A 26881-nucleotide genomic window follows, 5' to 3' on the forward strand; every position below is an offset into this window, starting at 1 on the left:
TCCATCCTAGATCAAGGCATCTGTGAAGAGAAAGAACTCCCACAAGAGTCCTGGGAGTTACTGACCCATTAAATGGTTGGACAGGCCGGCAAGAACCTCAGCCCCATGACCAGCACTAGGGCTCAGCTTTCGGAGGCCCAGGGAACACATTACACCCATTAAGAAAGGAGTAGGGCCAGGTGTGAACCACACAAACCGAGGCCACACGGAGACAGAAGAATCCAGTAAGAACTCACACACTGCCGCTCAACCTCCTATCCCACCTGAGAGGCAAGAGAACCTACAAGACCATCATCAGCTATAGGCACAGGGAGGAAAACCAGCTGTGGGACGAATGGTCACAGTGCCCGGCAGTGGCCAGGGCTGTCCCTTGTTCTCCCAGCCAAGCACACATAAGATCCACATCAGCCCAAAACAGGACAGTCACTTAAGAGTTCAATCAGAGGCAAGTCTACCTAGGATTGACCAGTGCCTTCTCAGAGATCAGCTGACTCTTCTACTCATGGCGGCAAGCATGTCTGTCGGGCACCTTATAACCAAGGAGGCCCATAAGGACACCGGATCAAGTGGATCAAGTGCTATCACACCGGATACGTTCCCAGACCCCTGCATAGGCTCTTCCATGTCCCCAGGGCACACTAACAGGGAAACTGGATCCAATGGCTTGTGGGCCAGGCCAGCTTCACAGCATGGAACTCCCCAGGTATGTGATGAATCTGAAGCACTCCCTCCTACAGGGTGGAGGGAGGTCCCTGAGATCCGAAGCTACTCAAACTTACTTACAGAGGTCAAAAGTCAAAAGGCTTCACACATGAGGCCCAGAAAAGCAACCCTGTCCGAGGAGTGGAGACTTTTCCAGCTGGCCAAGCTGTCTGTGCCGCGCAGGGAGCTCCCAGCACGGTAGCTTTTGTTCTGAGTCATCACCTTGGTTGAGGTGGGCTTTTCAGTGATGTAGATGGCTTTGAGCCTTCTGTAAGGATCCCCAGTAGATTCACTGGTTCACTACGCTAGACCTGTGTGCAATCATTTCTTTGGTTTACTATCTGGGCCCTATCGGGGATGGATAGAAGTTTGTCCACGTCTCTTCATATACAACCGGACACAAAAGCTAGCACAGGGTAAGGGACGAGCCAGGTGGGAGTCCCTAATTAACCCTGACTCTGGCTTTAAACAGCTTCCCAGCTGAAGAGCCCATGAGCTACCAAACCAGGTTCCTTCCTTCCAGTCACTTCCAGTTTTCTTAGCTTGGCTCAGCTGATATCAGAGGCCATGCCTGAGACTCTCACGCTGATCGGAGAAGCCCTGAATATGTTCCGACTGGCACTGCCAGCACAGGACAACTGCTATAAAATATTTTATGTCTACACCAGTACTCACCAGGGAGATGGTTCCTGCTAGCCTGGCAGCCCTCAACTCCTCGGCACCCCTCACTTGTAGCCACTGCTTTAAAACTCAGTCTCAAGCTGGGTGTGGTGGCGCATGCCTTTAATCCCAGCACTTGGGAGGCAGAGGCAGGCGGATTTCTGAGTTTGAGGCCAGCCTGGTCTACAGAGTGAGTTCCAGGACAGCCAGGGCTGCACAGAGAAACCCTGTCTCGAAGAAAAAAAAAAAAAAAAAAAAAAAAAACCTCAGTCTCGGCGGTGGTTCACACCTTTAATCCTAGCGCTCGCAGTTGGGGTTACACAAAGAAACCCTGTCTCAAAACAATAATAACAAAAACTAAACTAAACCAAACCAAAAAACTCTCAAGTCCCATGGACAGGAGAAAAATTTTAAAGCAAGTTGCAAAGCCCTCTGGGTACAACTGAAGCCTACAACACAGGTAATCTGAAAGCTGTATGCTGCAATCAGAGCTGTCTTAAGGCAGAGTCTTCAGGGTAGCCCACAGGCAAGGTGGTAGGAAGACAAGTGTTCCTGGGAGTGCTACAGTCTGAGAGGACTTCAAGGGAGGCTCCAGCCAGTCAGTAAAGATAAAGTGTGTGAATGTGCCACTGCTTGGGAACATTAAAGAGACTATTAGGTGTTCTGGGTGCACCTACTATGTGCCAGGCATGCTGCTTTTTTTTTTTTTAATCATCCTTGTTTGAGACAAGATCTCATGCTGGAGCCAAGGCTGGCTTGTAATTCACTATGTACCCAGATTAGCTCCAAACTAGCAGCCATTCTCCTGCAGCAGCCTCCAGAGTGCCAGGATTGTAGACATGAGTTTTAGGTACACTTGATTTTGGGGCTGAGGTACAGACAAGTAGAGGGTGATATTGCTGGAGCTGTGAATGCTGGACTCAGAAGAGTTCCCTAGCCTGAGGGACAGACAGTGACAGCCCAGGACGACAACTCCACTGAGGTTAAAAAAAAAAAAGTCAGCTGGTGGATATGCAGGGAAGGCAGTGTGGCCAGTGTCCTCTCAACAGAAAAAACCAGAGAGGAAATGGCAGGGAAATCTTATTAAGAATCATCTCATTCCAAGCACAGTATGGGGTGCCAAGTGACCTGTGACTCAGAGAGGGGACAAGGCAGTGGTCAAGACTCAGGAAATGAGCACAGGTCGTGGAGATGGAAACCAGCAGGCAGCTCTGGGTTCATCTGGGAGGCTCGGCCCAATTGCACGGGGCAGCAGAGGTAGCAGGAATTGGCCACAGGTAATTAGCCCCTCCAGCCTTCAACGATGCCAGCCATGCTCCCCTGAGGATAAGCAACCTGCTTGGCACTTCCCAGGTCACACCTCAGTGAAGCCCATGGACAGCAGCTGGGTTCCAGGCTCCTCATCTCTCTCTAGGCGTGACACACACTAAGAAAAACCCCTGGAACTTTCTACGCTGATTACAGAGGCCTTCCTTTCTTAAGAGATGAAGAAACAGGAATCAGGGAGGAAAGATACGACCATCACATGGTAGAAGATGGAATCAGGTCTTGCTGCTCTCGTCCTCTTCTGGGGCCCCTGCCAGGATGTGAGCCCCAGAATGAGGCAGGGTGAGTGGAGGAACTGAGGGGCCTGTTTCCAGGCAGTTGTGCTGCTGCTGGTGGTGGCAGTGTGCATGCATGCGTGTGTGTGTGTGTGTGTGTGTGTGCGCACAGACACAACCACAGGGAATCATGGAGAACAGCAGGAAGACAGTCCCTCTAAGATTGAAAAGATCCAGTGACCCAGCGAGCTGACCTCTGAATCTATGTACAAGAGAATGGAATCAGCAGTCGGGGCTGAGGTGTCCACAAATCTCTGCTCAAAGCACCTACCGAAGCACACCTGGCCATCCTTGGGCTGTCCCGTCACAGCGGACCCTGTGGAGAGCTACAGCGATGCAGGTGTCCCTCTTCTCCGTCCTCCTTCTCGTAAGTTTTCTAAGTGAGCATGTGCCGTGGGTGCTGACATGGAGTGGGGTTGTCATGGACATTATTCAGTAAGTTAATAAATATCTTTAAAGTCTTTTTGCTTTAACTTCTGGTACGAGAGGCAGCCATCGACACAACCCACATAAACACAGCCTGGAATGTCTTCAGCCCCCGAAGGCTGTGAGGGAACCAAGATGGAGGTGGGGATGAAGCAGGAAGGAGTGGGAGGCGGTAGGGGCGGAAGGCAGACTTGGAGGCCTCCCGGATAGACACCAGGCAACCAGTGGACAGCCTGCCCGTGACCTCTGACCTGCCACTAGGTCTTGGAGGACCAAAGCAGGTCCTACAGGGAGCTATATCCAGGCGTAATCTGGAAGAGGAGCCAAGTCAAGAGTCTCACTTTAAAGAGAAGGTCAGAGGAGACCCAGAACACCACATGTCACAGAGCCAGCTGGAGTGCCCATCTTCTTTCTGGTCACAGCCAGAAACAGCCTTGATTCATTTCTAAGTTAGTAGGACATGGGGACCTCTAGTGCGCCTCACTAACCTAGCAAGGACCCGAAGGTCAGAGTCGAGGCTGGTGGGTGGCTCCTTGTGTAAATGTCACAGTAAATGTACTGTCAAGAAGAACACAGCCCAGGATGGCTCGGCAAGTGGTCTCTGTCCACAACACCCACTGACAGGCAGAGCCTGGGAGAAGCTCGTACCCAGGGGCGAGGCAAGGAAAAGGTGGGTGGGTGTTAGCCTGGAGGCCAGCAGGTGGCTTGGGCAAAACCAGATGAGGCCAGCTAGAAAGTGAGGGGGTGGAGAGTGTCAGGGCAGGGTTCCTCCCTGCCCTGACCAGAGGTCACTGTGCATAAGGGCTGCTGGGAAGGCGAGACATAGTTGGGACATCCCAGAGTTCCTCAGCAACTCAACTTTATCCTCATGTACCTACCTGCCAGAGGTCGCTACCTCATCACTTCTTGGCCTTTTGGCCAAGTGTAGAAGCCACCACCCCATGACAAAGAAACAGAACACAGAGAGCCTCAGAAAGACAGGACAGTGCCCTGCTCCTAGTCAGGACTCCAGGCTTCATCACCACAGGCTCCTGGCCCTGTGGACCTTACGCCAGTACTTGTGAGCCTTTGCCCCTCCCCAACACGAAGAGCAACGGTGGAGACCCAGTAGGGCAGCGGGCCCCTCCAGACTTCTTCTGGTCATTGTCAACGTTACACCATCCGGACATGACAGTAGACTGATGTTACACTGACAGCCAGCCCCATACAAGCCCTCTCTCCAAACACACACTCATCCCAGGACCACTGCTATGCACAGCTGCCCCTTCCTGCCTCCCTACACAAGACCTCTCTTCCAGGAAGTCCTCCCTGACTCCCACAGTTCACTCGAACCTCTTATCCTCAGCGCACAGCAGTCCTGAGGTAGCTGCGTGCTTTTGTGTACCTACACACCTGTATGGGTTACCTGTGCGAGCTTGTACACCTGTACTCCCATGTGGGCTCACTTAGCCATGAGGGCCTGCTCGAATACATCTGTTCCCCAGAAGTGAGCACCCTTGTATGCCCTTCTCTACTGCCTGTGTAATGCATCTCTCTAAGGCCCCACATCTAGCATCCTCCCCTCAGTGAAGACCAATGCTGTCCATCAGGAATGTGCTAGACAGGCTCAGGACACAGCCCCCAGGCGAGAGCTCTGGGCAGCCATTTCAGGAACTGTTACTGGCGGTGGGGGCCTATGATGGAGGGCCTGGTTGTAGCCAGCTTTAAGTAACTAGGCATGAAATAGTCAATTTCCAAAACCATTTGAAGAGAATATTTTATGACTAAGGGGCAGGACACATCCACAGATTCCCCATCCCCCCAACACACACACCCATTGCCTGTTACAGGGTACTTTGATCCATAAGTCCCCTGCCGCAGTTTCCCTATATCCCAATAAAATTAGAAAATGGAAATTGGTAGAGAACAATGGGTTTGTTCGGAGTTATTGAGCAAGAGGGATAAGGAAGTCTAAACCCCTGTACATGTTATCTTCCCATTTAGAGACATTTTTGAGGCAAAGGCCAGAATGTATGTATATACTTGGGCAGAGACAGTTTAATGGCCCTGTTGTGTGGGAAAAGATGCCTGCATTCTGGGTTGCCACTGGTATTGCTGTTCAGCCACAGAGTTGTTAACTCATGTCCAAACCAAAGGAAAGAGGGCACTGAAGAGTTCCCAGCTTAAAAGAATCGTGGATTACGGCATGTGAGGTCTCATCCCGCCCTGACCCTGGTTCTTTGTCCCTTGGCCTCTCCTTTGCTAAGTGTAGCATGCAAGTCTTTTGCATCTTCTACATAGATCAGCTCCAGCTCCCATTCCCACATGCCTGTCACACACAGATGTGAACAAAGGTGAGGGGTGGCCATGGGACAGACTCTCCTGAAGCTGTCTGCTCTCCTGTCAGGGCTTCTGTGACATTTGTTTCACAAGCAGCAAGCTTCCCAGGTCAGGTCCAGGAGACAGAGAGAAAAGTCACTGGTGGCCAGACACACTAACTTGCTCACTAACTTGCTAGAAAGAAGACACCCGCTGCCCCGCAATAGGGAGTCCCTACCAAGCAAGGCCTATGAGACACCCACTCGTACCTTTCTTCAGCAAAGCCAAGATGGTATAACCCAGAGGTGGGTGGGGCTACTTCACTGCAAGGGACTGTTGGGTGGAACATTTCCATCTTCTCCAAAGCACAGAGTCTTGTTTAGAAGATCAAAGTTCACTGGCAAGTTTGGGTTCTCAGGTAATCCTACTCCAGGTGATATTAACTCTGTAACAACGAGAATATCCAGAAGGGAAAGCCGACAGCCAGCCAGCTTTGCATCAGTATCCCAGAGTGAACATCTCCCAATGTGCCCAGGCCCACAACGCCACACAGCTTAACAGGAGAAATACCTGCCCTGGGCCCCTACAGGCCCAGTTCTCTAAGGGTCTCCTGCTTGCATGTTCTGGATTCTCTTAAGGTCTTGGACCACACAGACCTGACATCACAACATCTCAGCAGATACTAAGTCCACACCCTGACCTCCCCATGTCCGTCCCCAACATTTTCCATGCACCCCTCCCCCAGTCCCAGCCTGAAATAGGCCTCAGGGCTGGCAAGGGCATGGTCTCCAGAGCTCCTGAGTTTCCTGAGTCCACACTGCTGTGGACTTAACTTTCAGCTCCTGTACCCAGATCAGATGTCCCCGCTCTCCAGGAGGTCAGAGCTGCACCAAGGCCCTGTTACCGTAAGGTCCCGTAGTCTACAGTAGAGGGCTTCCTTCCTTTTGCAATGGGTCCTTGCCGAGAGCTGACCCCACACAGCTCAACCCACACCCTGAGCATCCATGAGCCAGGACCCAACAGCTGGCAAATCCTAAGTCATATCCTGTTGCAGAGCTCCAAAGGAATGGAGAAAAAAGCCCCTCCCTCCCAGATCCAGGCCAGCACCACCTGGATCGTATCCTGAACCTTCTACAATTAGAACACATCGACCAAAACCAATGCGAGCTGACATCTCACTCCGAGACCAACACCTCCACACTCTACTTTCTCTCCACACACCCCACTGTCCCCTCCCTCCAACAAACTCATCCCTCAGCTCCACTTGGGCAGCAAGAGAACCCCAAACTTCTCAAGAGTCACCCAGGTCTCACCAAAAAAGGCCACCACAGGTGAAACTCTAGTAAACTAAGTTGAAAATCAATAAATGTGTCTGACCAGAACAGACCGCTCTCTGCTTTGAAAGGTGACAACAGCCAGAGAGAGCCCTGTGTCATGTAAAGTTGTTGCAAACAGTAACTTCAGATTTAAAAGAAGTTGGGCTATAGAGATGGCTCAGAGGTTAAGAGCACTGACTGCTCTTCCAGAGGTCCTGAGTTCAAATCCCAGCAACCACATGGTGGCTCACAATCATCCATAATGAGATCTGATGCCCTCTTCTGGGGTCTCTGCAGACAGCTACAGTGTAAATAGCTGTAAGTAAATCTTTTTGTTTTTTGTTTTGTTTGTTTGTTTGTTTTTGGTTTTTTTTTTTTTTTTTTTTTTTCGAGACAGGGTTTCTCTGTATAGCCCTGGCTGTCCTGGAACTCACTCTGTAGACCAGGCTGGCCGCGAACTCAGAAATCCACCTGCCTCTGCCTCCCAAGTGCTAGGATTAAAGGTGTGTGCCACCACTGCCTGGCTTTTTTTTTTTTTTAAAGTGCACTTGTTTTGTCCTAATAAAAATAAGAATATCAGCTGAAAGGATTTTCAAAACAGGAGAACACCCAAACTCACCGCACTGTCTCATGTCCACAGGCCTCGGGGCTAAGACCGATCTCTCGCTGGGAAAATCCAAGCTCTGAGGCATGAAAGTCCAGCGGATCCACGGCCTTGCCTCCTGGCATGTCTCCCTCCACAATCACACCACCGCTCTAAGGCCACACCTGGCGCCTGGTGGAGGCCTTCCCTCTTCATGCGACAGTGACAGCTCCCGCAGGACAGCCACTTCACAGTCCTCCGGGCCAACGACCCAGAGCTCAAAGGTCTGGCCCTGAGTCCCAGGGGTGGGCAGGTCTCAAGAAAGCAGGCATGAGGACCTGGCTGGGCCGGATGAACAGGTTCACAAGAAATGTGGAGAAGGGAGGCTCCTGCTTTTCCACCAGACAGACAGACAGCAGCTGAGTCAACTGTGAAGCAAGGGAACTTCACAAAGGGGTGGCGGGGTACCGTGAGGGAAAGGTCCCGGGATGAAAGAGAACACTCTCACCTCCCAATTCCAGAGGCTTAAAAAAACTCCTGCCTGCCAGTTAGTTGAAATGGAAGACCAAAAGAAGGGCTGGGCACACATACCCTGAAGCCAGAGAGGTACCCACCTCCACCCACAGAGGGCACAGGTACAAAGCCACGTCAGACTTCACAGGGTCCTATGTCCATGGTCCTACTTCAGGCTGGACCAGGTGACAACTGTCATTGTGCCACATGCACACCTGCAGAAACTGATGCCTGACTCAGAGATGCCACCTAACTCAGCTAACTGCATCCCTTGGCCTTCCAAAACACAGCTCAAGTCCCTCCATGCAGAAGGGTAGCAGGGAGCTGGGCCTAGCTACCATATCCGTCCTCCTCATCAGTCCAGGCAGAGACAACAGAGAGAGACTTCAGTGTAGTGGTCTCTGACTTCCCCTTGAGGTGCCAGGCTGGGACCATGACATTGAGTACCCATGAAGGGAACATCTTCCACAATGTGCAGGCTACCAGAGGCTATCATCAGGACGGTGACATAATGAAACCCCCTGTGCCCACTCCTGACATCCTCCTTCTTCACGCCCTGGATGAGCAGTGGGGTGGTGGAGATAGTGAAATAGTGACCAATTGCAAGCCACGAACCTGAAGAACCCAGAATGCAGAATGAAGTACCCACGGGTCCCTAGTGAATCATGTGTCTCTCAACCCTTTACCTTGCAGACAGGGTAGCCACGTGCCATGTGGTATGGCTTTGTGATTCTATAAATGTTTCTCTCTTGGCCTCCTGAGAGGACTCAGCTATTCCCCTCACGGCTGGGAAGGGGTTCTGGGAGAAGCCAGGGGTATGGGGCAGGAAGAGAGGGTTGACCCCGTGGCTGGCAGAGGCTGGCCGATCCCCCCTCAAGGGTTGAGCTGCCTAAATCAGAAGCCACCCCCTCTCAGAATCCATAATTCTCTTCCCTTGAGACCCCAGTGTCCCTAAGGGCCACTGGCCCAGAATATCAGGTTCACAGACAGCCATGGATGATAAAGATGGGGTTTGAATGAACTTTTCTAGGGAAGACACAAACAAATGTCTGCTCCCCAGATATAGTCCCAGGGACAGAGCAAAGTACTATACCACCAGTGTCCAACTTGATGAACCAACGTGTTTATTAGACTCACTCACAGAGCATGGGTGACCCCCAAACACCACTCAGCATGGATGGTGACTTCTTCACAGCTGCATAGATGGAACCCCACCCCTACGGTTACCCCTCCAGTCTCTAGATCCTGTAGCTCCTTCCCAGACCCCTAGGCCACATGCAATTAGAGCAAAGTCAGGGCTGGCTGGGGAGCATAGAAAAGAATGGCTGGAAACTCAGACTAAGGTCCAGTGGCTCTCCATACTTCCTTCTATATATGAACGACAACAGTCAAAGGGCCATGCCTCAGGGGTTTCTTGCAAGTTATCACTGCTACTGTCTGAAGATAATAGCTGTTATACTCAGAGAACAGTGTTCCATAAGAGGGGGCCATGCAGGTGTGCATGTTGCAGGGGGTGTCCCTGTCTCGTGTGGTTTTAAAGGGAGAATCACAAAGCAGAAAGCCAGAGTGGGAAGCCACGTTAGCTTTGGAAAGAAGCTAGGTCAAAACCTGCTCTGTTAGTGAACTCCCCCACACACACACACAACACACACACACACACACACACACACACACACACACACTCAAATCGCCTGGACTGCTTGCTCCGGCTGCAGATACAGAGAGGTTCTCCTGTGAACCTGAGTCACTTCAACACAGGGAAGAGGACACTTTCTGGGCCTGATGCTGGGGGAGTATAAACAGCTGCATCCCTTCCTTCTCAGCTCCATGGCTCTGTTACCTGTAGCAAGTAGGCACAGGAAAACAGAGCTGAGAGCTAGGTTCACACCGAAAGGTCCGACTCCCTGGTGTCTACACACCACATCAGCAGAAATCTACAAGATAGTAAAAGTGGGGAGCCTGGGAGCCTGCCTACTCCCTCCCAGGCTGGCTCCCTTATACCTTTGCATTTTAGGGGTCTCAACTTTCCCCTAAGGGGAAAAAGTTCCCAGGGGATTCTGTCATCAGAAGAGCCAAAGCCTTCTGTCCCATCAGGGATGACTACCAACCTGTGTCTAACTCAGTTTTGCCTCCTGAGAAACCTGCCCTGCTTAGAGCTACCTGCAAGGTCTCTCCTGACCCAGAGACTATCTCATCCTCTGCCTGGAGCTCCAAGAGACCTGGAAGCCTCTCTCTGACCCCTCACCTAACCCCTTTATGCCCCAAGCTATCCACTCCAAGTATGTCTACACATGTCTGGCTCCTCTACCTGCAGGCCTCTGCACCTGTCCTGGTCTAAAAGACACAGCCAGTCCTATCTGATGAGAACACCTTTGCCTTCCTCCAGCAGGAAGAACCAGAGAGTGGACGCAGCCAGAAGGGAGAAAAGCACACCAGACAAGCAGTGGGAGGTATGGTGCAGAAGGAGGCCAGAGTTTGATTCTAGGTGACTTCTTCGAGGTCTCTCTGCCTTGTATGTGTATAGGTAGGGTCTCTCAACAGATCTCAGAGCTCACCAATTTGGCTAGTCTGGTCATCCAGCTTGCTTGAGGTCCTGTCTCCACCTCCTGCATACTGGAATTACAGGTGCGCTCCAGTCCCTCTCAAATTTATGTGGGTGCAGAGGTCCAAACTCCATCCTTACACTTGTACGGCAAGTACCTTACCCTACCCACTGGGCCATTCCCCAGGCCCAAATCTACTCTACTTTACCTTTCTTTCTTTCTTTCTTTCTTTCTTTCTTTCTTTCTTTCTTTCTTTCTTTCTTTCTTTCTTTCTTCCTTCCTTCCTTCCTTCCTTCCTTCCTCTCTCTCTCTCTCTCTCTCTCTCTCTCTCTCTCTCTCTCTCTCTCCCCCCCTTCCCTCCCTCTTTCTTTCTTCCTTTCTCTCTTTCCTTCCTTCCTTCCTTCCTTGTTTTTGTCAAGACAGGGTTTCTCTGTGTAGCCTTAGCTGTTCCAGAACTCACTCTGTAGACCAGACTGGCCTTGAACTCACAGATCTATCCACCTGCTTCTGCCTCCTGAGTGCTAGAATTAAAGGCATGTGCCACCATACCCAGCCCAAATCTCTTAAAGACCTGCCCCACCACTCCAGGCAACAGGGTTCACCTCCATCTGCCCTATGTGCACTCCTCAGAGGACAGGGAGAGGGGGTTGCCACCTGCTCTCACACCAGCACAGACCCGCAGGAATGAGGGAAATGAAAGACAGCAGAAAAAGAGCCACATCCGTATTATCTCACTCACAACACCCTGTGGAGATAGGAGACTGCCTGAGGTGGGAGCATTCCAGGCAGGGAGATGTCACCCAAGGTCTGGGGACAAAAAAAAAACACCCCAGTGAGGGCCCAGTGAGAAACCTGGGGTCCCTGAAGTCGGGGCTCATCCCATGACAGAGTTAGATCTCCTTTCTGTTACTGATAAGGAGAAAACACCAACACATCTACCAGAGGCGACGACGGCTTCTGGGTTACTTAAACCATTGCATTACTCTCACACATCTGGGAGCCCAGCAGATAAAAATCAATTCCTTTCGTGCTGTTATTCAAAAGCTTTCCTTTTTTTTGAAATCGCATGCAGAGATAGCTCTAATTTAGGTTACGTTGGTGAGCCAAAATAATGGCCGAGTGGAGTTTCTATTTCCTAATTATACGGAATTTGGGACGAAATATCGGTGTGATTCTGAGATACTTGATAAATAGGCCACAACGAGTTCAATTTGCTGCTAAAAATCCTTCACACTCAAAACAGCAGCACTAACTCCCCTATCAGGAAGAAGTGGCAAGGCGGCCAGCAGGAAGCCGCAGCCCCTCCTGCAGGCTGGCGTATCCTGGAAGGGAAAACCAATTACAGAGCTAACTCCCCTTCATGGAAACCACTGGACCCTAAGTTCCTTGTCACCCTTGTCACTGGTGGGAGGCCTGCCTTGACCAGTGTAGGGAACTGAGCCACCACCACCCCCAGCAACATCTCCCCCCACCCCCACCCCCACCACCCAGGCCTGTGCAGTTAGCCAACCCCACGATGAATGAGCAAGGCCCCAAACACAGCCACTGAGCATTCTGAATCATTACAGCAACGCCCTGGACTATTTTCAATCCTACCCTTAAATACTCAATTACAAAAAAAAAAAAAAAAAAAAAAAATACACCCTCGCCTACCTCAAAGGAACAATGCTTATTTGTCAATTAAGCTAGTGGTTGGGGAGGGGGGTTGACAGGGGAAGCTGGCCTCCCTCCCCTGGCAACAGGATCCTGCAGAGACTGAACCAAACCTGTTGCACAGCCAAGACAAGCCCTGGTGGCCTACTGAGCCAGGCCGTGGGGACAGGATTTGTACTCTGGCAACTGGCACCCAGGGGCTCTCTTCAGACATTACAGTGTTCTCGATGCCTGTCCCAGGCCCTCAGCCAATGGCTGGGGACAGCGGGAAAGAGGCACCTGCCTTTGGAGAGTCTACTGCAATGGAAAGAAGGGATGGCAAGACTGGCCAGTCCTCAGGTTCAGAGCTAGCCCTGATAGCCCATCAATGTCACTTGACACCTCTGACTATGCCTAGCTCACTGTGAGGGATGGATACGGTCTTTCCATGAGACACGACTCACAACAGTCCACATCTGTTGGGAAGTGCTGGTGAATCTAGGTTTTAAATCAATAAAGACTTTCAACTCCAGGTCGTGTCAAAGATGGCTTCTAGAACTCATCTTCTGAGCATCTATATCCCAGAATGGCTCATCTCCTCCAAAGTGAGGTCTCTGACTGCCTTGGGTCTACACCAACCTCTGGCCCAGTCACTCAGGTCAGCAGTGGGGACACACACTGGCTTTGGAGCCACCAGCCTCACAGTTTTCTGGCTATCTAGTCAGAAAGGCACCTGACTTCTGAACCCACTCTGCAGCACCGAATACATTACATGGCGGAGCCTCGCACCAATGAACACACCATGCCACATGCAGGCAAATGTTGGGAGGGTCCTAGGAAGGACTGGAGGATTGAGTGAGAGTCTGACACTGTCTGCTAGGAGGCTCCCAGGGGAGGGGAGGGGAAAGAGGTTCAGACAGACACAAGGGGGTTGGAGGGGGGAGTCACCTAGAAGCCTGAGAAGAGAGGTCAACAAAAGACTAGAGGATTACCTCTCAAGGCCCATGCACAAGAATAAGAGTGAAGACCAGCACTGACCTTTGGAAATACATAGACCACAGTGGGTAGCAAGATGTCAAGAGCATGGGCCCGCCAAAAGGCAAGGTGGGATGCCCACTTCCTCGTCTGCACTGTGGAGATCACATGGCCCGTCTGGGGCCACTGTAGAGGGATGGCAGTCTCCTCCCCCCCCCCCCCCCCACCCTCTGGCCCGCTCACTCACTCTCTGCCTCAGGCATCCCTCCCTGGGCCCAAACAACCCAGCCCCCAACTGCCATCTGCCCTTGGGCCACCTGGGGCAGAGTTTACTGCTATCCAAGCTCTTCAACACCCAGAGTTCGATCCAGCATCCAGGGCTCCCATGGCTTTGGGGACTCTTTCCCTTTAAGGAAGTTCCATGGCTTTTGGAAGCTAAAGAAACCAGTACTCTCAAAGAAATTCTGGAAAAGGTGTCCCCCACCCACCCCCGAGCTCTGGAGCCGGCATCTTGCTCCACCCAGCAGCTGCCCTGGATGGCTACGGACTCACAGACTGCAGACCCAGACTCTACTCAGCAACAGCTGACACTGCTTGGGTAGGGGCACTTTGCACGTGACATCTCAGGACCTACAAGCGTTCAGTAGTCACTAAGCTCACTCTGGAGGAGAAACGAGAGACACTCAGAGAGGTCAGCCACTTGCTCCAGGCCCCACCATTATGGCAGGATCAAGGGCAGAGGGCTCTGGCACCAGTCTCGTCAGGGAAAACGGTTGCCACTCAGACTCATCCAATCCAATGCTTTCCCCACACCTTGTGGGACCACCAAGGCCTAGCCCAGTGACAGGAATGTAGGGATAGAGGAATGGTACCCCATTCCTATGGTACCCCGGGGTGGGAGAACGGAGAGTTCAAGGGCTGGCATACCTGGAGCAGGCCTAGGCAGGAGGCCAAAGGAATGACAGGCAACTTGCAGCTTTGAGGACCCCCAGCCCCCAGGACCAACTATAGCTGGGCAATCCTTAAGTGCAGCGCTATGTTGTCATAGGAGACCAGATGGGGCTTTTAAAAGCCTAGAAGTAGCTGGCCAGGGCCCAGCTCCCCTTTTCCTGCCTATAAGCAGCCCACCCTGCCCCCACCCTATACACATCAATGTAAACAGAGCATCCACCCATGGCTGTCTTGGGAGCCAGCCAGCCTGCCCCTCATCCACACAGGATTGCTGGTCTCAGGGAGCTGGGATGCCTGCCTTCCTCAGAGGGAGCTGGCCTGCGGGCCTCCCCAGCCCTGATATTTAACAGCTAACATGAGCCACCTGGCACCTGGTGGCGTTTACTGTCCTCCGTAGGTTTAGAACTAGTATCACCTAGATCACAAAGCCTGTCCCTCCCAGGGAATCCCCAGGGTCGTCCACTCTTGGGGGTCACAATTCCCGGTGTTCAGCTCAGAGAACAGTGCTCAGATAGCCCAGATCAAGCCCAACATGGCCCGACCTCGCTAAACCCCATTGGACAAGCTACCACCCACATCAGCCCATTCTCTGCCCTCAGTGCCCCTCCTGACCAGCCCCTGGTCCCTTTGCCACTTGCCTGGAATCCAGTAAGGAGAGTGGGGCTCTCAGCAGGGTGGAGGATGTGTGTGTGTTGTGTGTGTGTGTGTGTGTGTGTGTGTGTGTGTGTAGGAGGCCATCCAGGCCATGCTCCTGGGCCTCCACCCTGGTGTTGTGAGAGGCTGACTCATGCCTCATTTCCTCTCTACAAAGACAACTAAAAGTGTGGTGAAGTCGCACGTGGGCCGCTCCCACCGTTGGGCAGTGGCCCTGAAGACCAACAACCGGTACTCACAGATGTCACTGCTCTGAACTCTACCTCTAGCACCCCCGGAATCCCACCCTTCCACTCCTCCCTCTCCCTCTCTCCTTCCACACCATCATCCCCCCACCCCTCGTTCACAGTGTATTTAAACCTCCTGACGGAAATGCCTTCTGAAGTGATTCACACACCCCTGCACTCTTCGGCAAGCTGTTGAACAAAATGTCACCTTCCTTCTTGATCCAGGATCTAGTAAGCATGCCGGTTCCACATTCTTCCAGGCCCCACTGCCTCTGACCTGCATCAAAACGCCTGTGCCATCCTCCCCCACCACCCCCCGCATACACACACACACACACACACACTCCACCCTCATCCTTAGCTACCACTCTGGCACTGCCTTGGGAAATGACACATGACCCCCACCTTCTCCTATCAGACCCCTGACCATTCCCTATGGGTAAAGTGGGTGGGGAAGGGGTAGGCTACAGAAACCTGCCCCTGAAGCTAGCGTGAGACCCTAGAGAGGCATATTCTGAGGCTCTCTAGCCCACAGACTGTGGGACCTTCCTCCAGAGCTGAAGGGTATCACTCTGGACAGCTGGGCTTCCAGCCAGCCTTCCACCCCTGCCCACACACACACTCAAGCCTCAGGTTCCAGTTCTCAGAGTCGCGAAGTGACTCATAAGCCTCCCTTGATGCATGCCCAGTAGTGGCTAGGGACGAAAAAAATATCATCTCCTCTAGCTCAGGGTCCCCTCCCAAGTCACTGGCTCCTCGGAACCCAGAAGGGTCCTGTACTTGACTGAAAACTTCTCTGAGGGAGAAAGTAGTCCATCCTGTTAGACATCTGTGCAGGGGCCAGAGCAAGTCATAAAGCCACTACCAACCTGTGGCCTTCTCAGCCATTCCTTGGGCAGCACTGGCTGGCTGTAGCAGGCTTCATCTGAAGACAAAATGGGTTTTGTGACACAGAAGTTTCATGGATTGATTGACTGACTGACTGACTGACTGATTGATTGATTGATTTATAGTCTATGCTGAATATTGAACCCCAGAGCCTCACATACGCTATGTGACTACCATGACACTGAGGTACATTTGTGATGTAGCCCAGGCTGACTTTGAACTGTCTTCCTATTCCAGCCTCCTGAGGATACTTCCTCAGATACATGTCATTCAGTCACATGTCATGTGCTCTGTCCTTTTTTTGTAGAACTTGGTTTCTTTCTTTTTTCTTTTTTTTTTAAAGATTTATTAATTTTTATTTTACACGCATGACTGTTTTGCCTGCAAGCATGTGTGTACACCGCATGCATGCCTGGTACACACCGAGGCCAAAAGAAGACACTGGAGTTGTGAGCCGCCACGTTGAGTGCTACGAATGGAACCCTGGTCCTCTGCTAAAATGGCGACTATTGTTCTGAGCCATCTCTCCACCCCTGAGCTTCAGAGTTTTAAATGCCACACTGTTCACTCCATGGACTATCCGGGGTATGCCTTCCTGACATCACGGGTCTCTTCCCAAGAGTCCCAAGCAACCGGCCTCAGCAACCTGCTTCGGTCACAGGGTAAGACAACTAGGTAACCGTGAAGGATGACGGACCTTCGCCGACACAGCCATGCTTCCCGGGGCTGCTTTCTCAGGCAACAGGCAGGTGTTCTAGCCTCCCTTCCACCATGGGGACCCCAGAGGACAGTGATGACACTCGGCAGGCACTGTCTAGCGTCAAGCACGGAACAGATCCTTGGTAAACATGGAGAGAGACATGGCTGGGTATACAGATGAAGCTGAGATCCTTTGAGCCAGGGCTTCTTAAACTACAACCAGAAGTAGTTCTCCCCCATATCAATCAGTATTCAACTGTAGGAGGGAAAAAATGCTTCTAAGTTCTAAAATATATATATATATATATATATATATATATATATATATATAGAGAGAGAGAGAGAGAGAGAGAGAGAGAGAGAGAAGAGAGAGAGAGAGAAAACAGCAGTCACCATGTAAAGACAGCAGTATGCATGCCCCTCCCTGTGAGTGTAGACAGTACAGATCACACCCCCATCCCCCCATTCACTTCCAAGACCGTCAGGGATTAGGGCGGCATCTATCCCACGGTACACAGAGCTCAGCCTACATCACACAGAAAATAGAATCCCAACCACGAAACAGCCTCATTGAACCCATGAATCGTCTGGTGTCCTATCTCCCTTGAGCTCAAGCAGACAGCAACATGGCATAGAGGTGCTGTCCAGGTGTCTCCTCAACCTGCTCAGGTGGCTATATTCTTCTGAAATATCAGTGTCCCTCTGGCCTGTTCTCAGGCCCTTATCAGGGCTGGGATATCTGTCTGATATCTACCCACCCATTCAGCCTGAACCTAGCACACCTCCAGCCTACACAATTCCTGTCTAAATAAGCGTTGTGCATGCCACCACCCACCTACCCTGCCACAGGCACCAACTGCTGATAATCTGAACAGTTGGGACAGGGCAATGGCTACCATCAAGCCCACTATAAAGAAGTGGAACCAAGTCAAGCCCAAGTCAGCAAAGATGTGCCCACCATATTCCCCCACCACACACACACACACACCATGGTGGCGACAGCACATGCGTGGCACCTCCCAGAAAGGCAATTGGGTGTACCTTCTGTGCTCAGACGCCCATTTGAAGACTCCTCCCTGCTGAAGTGGTAAGTTCAGAGGCAGAGAGCAGACAGACCCAGCCAAGATCAAAGTCAAAGATCTCTGAACTCCAAAGCTGCCAGCCAACCACAGCCTTTCTCCTCCCTTCTTTAAGAGGCCCAGACTATGAGGATTCCTTCAAGAGTCAGCCCCACTCTCAAGTTGCAAAGGGATGTCCCAATCTGTGCCCATCCCACAGCCAGGCTGTTGAGCAGAGAAGTCCCTCCATCCACAACTTCCTCTTGTTTCTCTCTCCATCACAGAACCCGTCCCAGAAGCACCTCTGGGGAGGTGGTTACCCCTCCCCACACTCCGCAGGCCCAAAGCACATACCCACTGCATGGGCTGGTAAGGCTCTGGGTTGGCAGACTCTCCCTGTGCGCTGCAAGATAACAGTTCTGGTCTCACTTTGTGAGCACTGACGTTGAAGGATTAAATGCATGAGTAGCTAAGGGAGAAAGATCCTAGCTCCACACTGCTAAGATGGGAGAGCATTGATCTACAGAACCATCCGTGGGTGACCAGACTAGAGCTGGCCATCTGTGAACACAGTTCCCTTGTTATAGACACAGATCTCCAAACATGGAGGTGCTCATGAACAGATGCAGGTGCACAGGGGTCAGAATTCACACACACACTTCCTCTTCCTCCATTTGAGGGGGGTCTAGAAGCAACCAAACCCCAGTAGCAACCAGCACTAGATCTGGGTTTCTTTGTTTTGTTTAGTTTGGTTTGGTTTTTTTTTTTTTTCCAGACAGGGTTTCTCTGTGTAGTCCTGGCTGTCCTGGAACTCACTCTGTAGACCAGGTTGGCCTCGAACTCAGAAATCCACCTGCCTCTGCCTCCCAAGTGCTGGGATTAAAGGTGTACACCACCACCGCCTGGCTAGATCTGGGTTTCTGATGCTGTCTATAGAATGGGCAGACCCTAGGTTTGAACCTGGAATGTCCTATGGACCAAACAGCAGCGAAGAGATTAGGTTCTTGCAGGGATGTGGCATCTACAGGACCCAGGGGTAATAGCAAAAGAAGAGAGTAAAGAAAGAAGCCAGGTGGAATTGCACAATAAAGTATAAAGATATGAATCAACATGAGTAGAAATCAATGATTAATAAGTCACTACGTGAAAGAGAAGCAATTCCCCTATCCACACAAAATTCCAAATAATTTGGGTTCTTGGCCTTTAGGAGAGTAGCACAGAGCCCCTTTCCCTTGCCTCAGTTGTAGGATTCACTATGAATTACTTCTAAAGAGCAGCTCGGGGTGGGGGGTGGGGGGGTCCTTGACAGAGAGGCTCTTTGACAGATACTAGAGTCACCCTGAAAGATAGAATCCAGACATCAAGAATGCTGCCGCCCTTCCCACATCCATCACCCCAGACTGATCATGACAAAACCATCGAAATCTCAAGGGCGGATTCCCAAGAGATACGCAGGCTCCAACACAGGGCCCCACGGACCACCACACTCCTCAAGGAGGCAACCAAAGTCTGAGACAGGGTCACAGTCAAGAGGAAATATGACAACCAGACATATATGGGACCTAGATGGGGTCCTGGGACAGAAACAAAGGCATGAGGTAAAAGATGAAGAAAACAGAACTTTTACTGATAACCATGGATGGAAACAGAGATTGTCACCTAACCTGATGACTGGAGTTTCATCCCTAGGGACAGAGAACCCCAGGTAGAAGGAGAGCACTGACTCCCAGAAGTTGTCATCTGGCATCCACACCTATGCTGTGGCATTTCGTACCCACACATATGAACACAAGTGAATGTAATCTACAACTTTTTAAACATATGCGCACTAGTGCACAAACAGTAACAGGCGAACCACACCAGCTTCAAATGTTAACGGTACAACAGAGTGTTGATATAGGGGGGGTGGAAAGGGGATGGATGGACACCAGGCAGAACTAAGTGTCCTGAAGAGGCAAATCCACAGATAGATTGTGGTGATGGCCTCAGCTGGGGAAAGAGGCAGTGGCGTGCCAGCTATCCGCTCCTTGCCTGGGTCTGGAAACAATCTCTAAGGCTCATGGTGATGGTTGACAAGATTATGAATGGGTTCAAAAGCAGTAAATTATCTCTGTAAGGGGTGGGTAGTGTGGCATGTGAATTATTCCTCAACAAAGATGCTGAAAAAGAACAAATTCTCTCCTAGGCTCGCTCCCTCCCTGCGGCAGCTGTCAGAAGAGCCTGGCCCCTCCTGGTCGCACAGCCTGGCTCAACTACAAATGAACCCTAAAGCAAGGGTCTTTGCAGTATGACCTGCCAAATGGCCCAGAGAAGGCAGAACATGGTGCCCAGTTGGTGCCACTGAGGATCACTAGAGGCTGCCAGACACAAGGGACATGGAGATAACTGGGTGTGGAGAGGCCCTCTGCATAGGAAGAGAGACAAACAGAAAAAAGGGACAAAGCCTTGTATCTTGGAGAAACCCCCAAACTTCTCTATATTAGAGGTACCCCTACCATGGGAGGAAGCCCACCACAGAACCCACCTTCAATAGTCACAAAAACAAACCACGAACGAGAACATCTCAGCAGAATGTCACCAGATCCTCTGAGAGATACTGCCACACCTTTAAAAACCACATGGTCCTTTTAACTCAGCTTTACAGGAGGGTTACCCTGGGGCCCTAGAGCTGCTGTGGGCACAAGTTCAAATCCTAGCTCTGCTATGGAACTAACAAACAAGCCCTTGAACCAGCTGTGGCCCTCTCTGTGCCTCAGTTTCTTTACCTAATGATCACAGCAAAAGTACGTGGGGTGAGAGGAGGCACTTGGCACAGTGTGCAGTGCATACATGGATTTCTCTTACTACCGATTTTTTTTTAAGATAGGCCAACGCTTCCTGTCTTCCTGTCTAACCACAGGGGACTTTAATCACAGGCTTAAGTATAATCACAACCCTGGTTATAATTCAAACACCAAACAGTCTTAACAATAGCCTTTAGATGTCAAATGTTATTAGTGGTGACTTATAGCTGAAAGTCCCCTCCCAGGCCTTCAGTACTGGCCACACACAGACACCCCAGGAGAAAAGATCGATGTTTTCTACAATTAGGAAAACCCCTAAGTCACAGCGGGATTTTTTTTTTCTTTATTCAGCATTTCTCCATCAGCCACAGGCTCTGACCTGGTACAGCTGCCCTGGGCCCACCCACCTGGGCTGGGCTAGGCCTCCTCCCTAATGCTGGCCCACACCTGGCTAAGGACTTTCGCCCCCTCTCTAACCACTATTTTCTAGTTCTGTCTAGAGTGAAGAAAAGCAGGAAGCCACCAGGGAAAAGCCAAGGAGAAAGTAGCCCCAAGGCCACTATGAATGGTACCAAAAAGTCCCCAGTCAGCTCACAGAGCTCACATTCCAAACCTTCCAGAGCTCCTGTTTATGGTCAAACGGCCCAGGGGTGGAGGCCTCCTGGGAAATGGCCACCTGAGGCCGGGGAGAGAGGATCTGCCTCACGGCAAGTCTGTCTTCATTCACCTGTGACTCACTTTGCAAGGTTCCCATCTTATCTCTCTAGATTCAGGATTGCTGTTTCTCCACTCTTGATACACCACAGAGTGGTCAGCAGCTGTCCCAACAGCCACCTACTTACACAAGCGGGCTGCCGCCTTGCCCCGCACTGCTAGAGGGCCAGCCGCACTCTCGCAGTCCACCTAGCAGGGAAGAATGCAGAAACTCAGAAAAGGTGGCCCAACCACACAAGCCAGTCACTGCATCTCCCACTGACAGACAATTACCGCCACACACACTAAGTGCTGCCATTATGATATACCAAGAAAGCCAAACACCAGAGTAGAAGGGCCAGGGGTGCTTAGGAAGAGAACCTACCTGCCCAGCTCCCCAAAGAGAACAGCCCCCAAACACGGTCCTTGCCCCATCATGAGCACCCCAATCCTGTAAAGGCTCAGTAGATCCGGCTTCTAGAGAGAAGCCCTTACCAGTGCATGAGAAACTGGATAGGGCTCCCCATGTGTCCCCAGAGAAGGAAGGGACACCACAAAGCACATTAGCCAACAAGGATCCCACAGCAGAACACTGAGCCCTTGGTTCTCCAGACATGAATTCTGTCCAGATGTGGCATGGCTGGAGTTGCTATTTCTAAACAGCTGTCACTTCCTATGCCATGCAAGCACAGCCAAGAGTGTCTCAGAGCCTCCGGTGACACTGTTTCCATTGTGTGGAGCACTCGCTATTGTGAGGCAGAAATGTTGATTCAGGAAACAGGTCCGACTCTCCTCTTTCTAGGTGGTGAAGGTGAAGCCCAGCGAGAATGAGGACAGCGGAGGCCACGGCTGTTGGCACCGACGACTGCGCTGTCTGCTGGCGCCACTCCGGGGGAGCCACGATAATGGAGGGCGCCAGGAGGTTTGGAGAGAGAGACCACTGGTTTTCCCTTAAGGAATACACCTCTGCAAAAACCTCTCTGCCTGCCTGGGGAGGAGGCACAGGATAAACAGGTGCCCAGGCTGCGTAGAAACAGACCTCAACTCTGAGACTGTCCCGGGCAGTTTATAGGACATAAGTCCTAGCATGGACTCAGACAGACATCTCTGGGACCAACAGGGACAGCCACGTTCCCCACCATCAGCCAGGATGGCCGAGGAAAGCAGGGAAATGATGGTCCACAAAGAATTCGATCCTGGGCATCCAACCTCCTAGACATCCTAGCCCGTACCCCCGGGAGCTCACTAATCAGTACCATAGCAAAGGCAGGGGGCTCCAATGTCCACAAGCAGTTTGGGGAGGAGGGAGGAGCAGGCATGTTGACTGAGACTTCCAGCTGGAGTGTCCCAGAGAGCATCTTTATATTGTGGCTTCATCCTAGCACGGGTCAGGGATACTAAATAAAACACTCTCACTGGACTGGGTTGTGTATCCCCAAATGGGCCTGGGAACAGGTTGGGCAGAATGAGAGAAGATTCTTCCGATCTCTGCAGGGCCACTAAGCCACCTGAGAGGCCACAGGGTGAATGGCCTTGCCTGACTCCTCACCTAGGGTGTGTCTGGCCGCCGTGGAACCCACACCATCTTGTTAACTCTTATCTTGTCATTAGTCACCCACTGATAAGGAAACTGAGGCAGGGCTGGTTTTGTGACAGTGCCTTGCCCGATCTCACAGAACAGGTATCTGAGATAAACTAACTTCCAACTGTCCTTTATTTCAAACCCTACAGAGCCTGGACCATGACCCTCCTTCTGAACCTGGCCCTAAAGCAAGCTCCTACCTGGCTGGGGTTCAGCAGGATTGAGGATGGGGGGGGTACGTTAAGACTCAGCACCTTTAATTTTGTCCCTAATCTACACAAGGCAAGGCAGGAAGGGAACCCACTCTGAACAAGGTCCCCCCAAACTGAATCTCTCTTATCTCTGAAAATGGGGAAGTTCCAAAGGGTGCAAGGTTCTGCCTCTGGCCCTAGAAGCCTGCTTCTTACCCTGGCCACGGGTAGGAAGGCCACTGGGAAACCAACATCCAGACTAGTCAGTCCCTCTCCACCCTTCAGAGGTGCTGGTCCCGCTCTGGACAGATGAAGTCTTAGGTTAGGGACTGCCACACAGCACCCCACCTTAACGGTTGTATAAACACATAGGCCTAAGCTCCAGCCCAGGTGCCAACTGTCTCCAGAATCCCATAGGCTAATTCCAAATGAAAGAAAAAGATATAACAGAGAGCAGGGTGTGGAAAGGGAGCAAGCGTCCACAACTTTTCCCCGGGTCATCTGTTGGGCCACACCGGCCTGGACAGCCCTCCTCCTTTTCAGTCCTCCCCCACCACCAAGAGTGGGTCAGTAGGACGACATTTGCTGTGCCCTCATCCTGACCCCCCCGCTAGCGGCCTAGGCATGGTGACCCATCTAATGACTCCCCCACATCATAGTTTGGGCCCTGCGTCCCATCCACGTCTGCCTCTCGCCCACCAGGACCCTGACCCGCACAGCGCCCGTGGTACGCGCGAGGGGCGGCCGTGACGCGCGCCCCGGGAGCGTGTGTGCGGGGGCGCGCCCGCGCTGCTCCCCGAAGGGAGGGTCGCTGCTGTGGGCCACCGAGTGAGAGTGTGGGCACACGGGGTCGCGGCCCGGCAGCTAGGACAGAGCGTGGCCAGCGTCGCCCAGGTCCGTGTGGGAGTCCGCGTGCGCGCCGCTTACCCTGCGGGATGATCGGGGCCAACTCTCATCCACCCGCCGCCGCGGCGCCCCCCTGGCCGGCCACCCGGCCGCGCTGCACCTGCCGCCCTCCCGGGAGCCCAGCGGCGCCGGGGAGCGGGGACTACGCGGCCCCGCGGGTGCCGGCCACGAGCGCGGAGGCGGCGCCGCGTCGCGCGCTCACGTCCTGCTGCGCGGAGTCTGCGCGCCCCCCGACCGGGCCTGCGCAAGCCGCCGCCCCGCTCCGCCCCCTCGCCTCCCCGCCCTCCCTGCCGGGTGTGCGCGCGCGCGCGCGCCCGATCACGCGGCGCCGCCTTTGTTTGGGTGACCCACGTGGGTCCTCGCCGCGCGTGCCCACGCGCACGCGTGGCCGCCTGCCAGTCGCAGCCACGGGCACAACCGAGCACAAGGATACACTCCACTGTCACCTCTCTCCCGGCGAGCTGACTTGACGGTTACTGCCAAAAGGAGACCCGCGCTTGGTGTAGAAATACTTGTCCTGGCATCGCCAGGCTGGACTCAGAGCACAGCTCCACACTGGGAAAAGGACATGGAACCTCCACCTGGAGGGCAATGAGCAACTCCTCCCTTTTCTCCCACTCAGTACCTAGCCAGGAATGCCACACACCTTTAAATGTCACCGTAGCGATAGGAAGCCTACTTTAGCTCTAGTACTATCTTAAAGGAAAAGAGATCCTCCAGGACTCACCTCCCCCGTTTTGACTCGCCTTTCAAAAACCAGGGTTGACAAGGACCCAGAAAGATAACTAATGAACCTGGTAAAAGACCATACCCTCCAGAACCCCAGGCCCTAGCCTGGTTGGAGAACTGACCTGCAGCACCGTATGGGGTCTGACCTAGGAGGTCCGCTGTAGGGTAGGAGGGTGACTGTTGCAAACTCAGCATCAGCAAGTGGAGACAGCACATTAGACCTGTGACCACATGACCCGCTTGCACTGAGGGGCTTTGACGACCTCACCTCCAACCCTCTCAATTCAGAACTGTCCCCCACCTTATTATGTCTCAAGCACCCCAGGAGATTTGAGGAATGCTAAAGGACTCTGAAGCTTTCTGGGGGGTGGGGTGGGTGGGGGCAGGATTCAGGCCCCCTCTTGTCCTCCAGCATTGCCTACCTTCCAGACAGGCCTTTGTCCCAGGGTCTGGGGCTGGCATCCAGAGAGGCTCCTGTAGGTGAGCTCTCTCTCTCTCAATGCAGAATGAAAAGCAATGCCCATGTGTAGCACAACATGAGGTCTGTCCAATGGCTCTTGGCTGGCAGTGTGAGGTGCCAGGCTAAGCTGCCTGCAGGGCTTGGGCTTGGCAAGATGAGAGCTACTTTGGGCAGGAACTTCTTCTGAGTCACCTTTGTGCGGCATCCCAGCCCTATGCCACACCAATCTCGCTGGTTCCTCCTACCCCTGGCTTTCCCTGCTTCCTCTCTGTCCTCCAGCAAACCAGGACTCTGGTCTTCGCCCCACCCCCACCCCCACCCCCTGCAAGCACAAGTGCTACTTTCCTGTCTCCAGGATTGCCTAAACCATATCCTCCCTGGGGGGGTAGGGGGTGGGGGGTGGGGAGCCTCTCCACTCTGACCCTACCCAACCTTCCAAGTTAACTCCAAAGTTTCAGCTCCACAAAGCCTCCCTTGAGCAGCCGCCCAATTAGAAAATGGTTCTAGCTTCCCAGGAAGCCAGAGTTCTCGGGAGTCATTCCCCACCCTTCTCCTGTGAACTCAGCTGGGCAGCTTCTACAAGGAAAGGTTCGATGCATTCATGTAGGGATCCCTCCCTGCTGGAGTTAAAGTGTGTCTCCAGAGTCCCTGCATTGCAAGCTTAATCCCCAGTACGCCCATGTACTGCCACAGCTGCAGAAGGGCTCTATGCGAGGTGTTACAGGAAGCCCTGCCCCTCACGTCCAGTCACTCTCTCTGGCTTCCTGTTCCTCTGTAGACAGGCCCTGCCCTCAGCTCCTGACCCCAGGGGAGAATCCTCTCTTGCCTTATTCCTGTAGCATATCTCCATCTCTGCTGTTTCTGGTTCAGCCTGCATGTGTTAGTGGTGATGGGAAGGGGAAGGGAGCCTGTGAGATGCTGGGGCTTCTGGTCAAGCTGAGCCACCAGAGGCCATAGCATCACCGCATCAGGAAGACAAACAGCAGATACACACAACAGCCAGACCCTGGCATAACCCAGAGGGTGCCCAGGAATGTTCTTTGCATGAGTGTCCAGGATGAGTCCCACAATGGAGCCAGACTTCTAGAACCTTCCCAGGATCCCTAATCCCTCCCCTTCTGTTCACAAGCATCCACTGGGTACCCATTCCCAGGCACTGCCTGGTGGGGAATGAAACTGGTCAATAAGTACATTCTAGAAGACAGACTTGGACAGACACTACCCCTAGGAGAACTTGGGGTTACCATGACCACCACCTACTCAGAGGCTCCTCACAACCATGGCCCCTCATTAACTGATAAAGGCTATTGTGGTCCGGACTGTGTCTCACAAATCTGAATATTTGAAGTTCTAATCTACCAGACCTCAGAACATGATTGCATTTGAAGACAGGGTCTTTACAGAGGCCAGAAAAGTCAATGGGGTCACATGAGCTACCTCCAGTCTAGTTTGTGTGGTTCTTGCGTGGGGAGGAAGTATTTGAGACAGGGTTCCTCTGTGTAGCCCTGTCTGTCCTGGAACTCAATCTGTAGACCAGACTGACCTCAAACTAGGAGATCCACCTGCCTCTGCCTCCCAAGTGTTAGAATCAAAGGCGTGTATCAGTCACCGTTGCCCAGCTATCTGGCTGGTTCTTACAAAAAGACAATCAGGACATATACTGAAAGGGATGGCCATATGGAGACAGAGAAGGCAGCGACTGACTCCACACCCTGGTGAAAAGGAACTGACCTTGTACAGTAAGGAAATCTCTGTTCCACCCGCTGTCCTAAAAGCTACCTGATACGAAAGGCCACGCACACACTGAGACC

General features: G+C 52.4%; 1 protein-coding gene across 3 annotated transcripts in view; it reads right to left on the reverse strand.

Annotated features, from left to right (window-relative positions):
• Window positions 1–24082, reverse strand: part of Gramd4 (GRAM domain containing 4) — a 77748-nt gene extending 53666 nt beyond the window's left edge. Inside the window, exons 1-2 of one of the 3 annotated variants that reach the window (XM_029469884.2) lie at window positions 7623–7655; window positions 5957–6132 (exon numbers count right to left, since the gene is read on the reverse strand). In XM_029469884.2, coding sequence (XP_029325744.1) covers window positions 5957–6042 — 86 coding nt within the window. In that variant the 5' untranslated portion in view covers window positions 6043–6132; window positions 7623–7655. Of the gene's footprint in view, window positions 1–5956; window positions 6133–7622; window positions 7733–23902 lie in introns of those variants that run through there. The other 2 variants (XM_021183290.3, XM_029469885.2) reach the window with 2 other exon arrangements.
• Window positions 24083–26881: the final 2799 nt, after the last annotated feature.

This window comes from Mus caroli, unplaced genomic scaffold, assembly GCF_978045245.1.
Source record: "Mus caroli unplaced genomic scaffold, Mus_caroli_1 scaffold_16, whole genome shotgun sequence".
Lineage (NCBI taxonomy): Eukaryota > Metazoa > Chordata > Mammalia > Rodentia > Muridae > Mus > Mus caroli.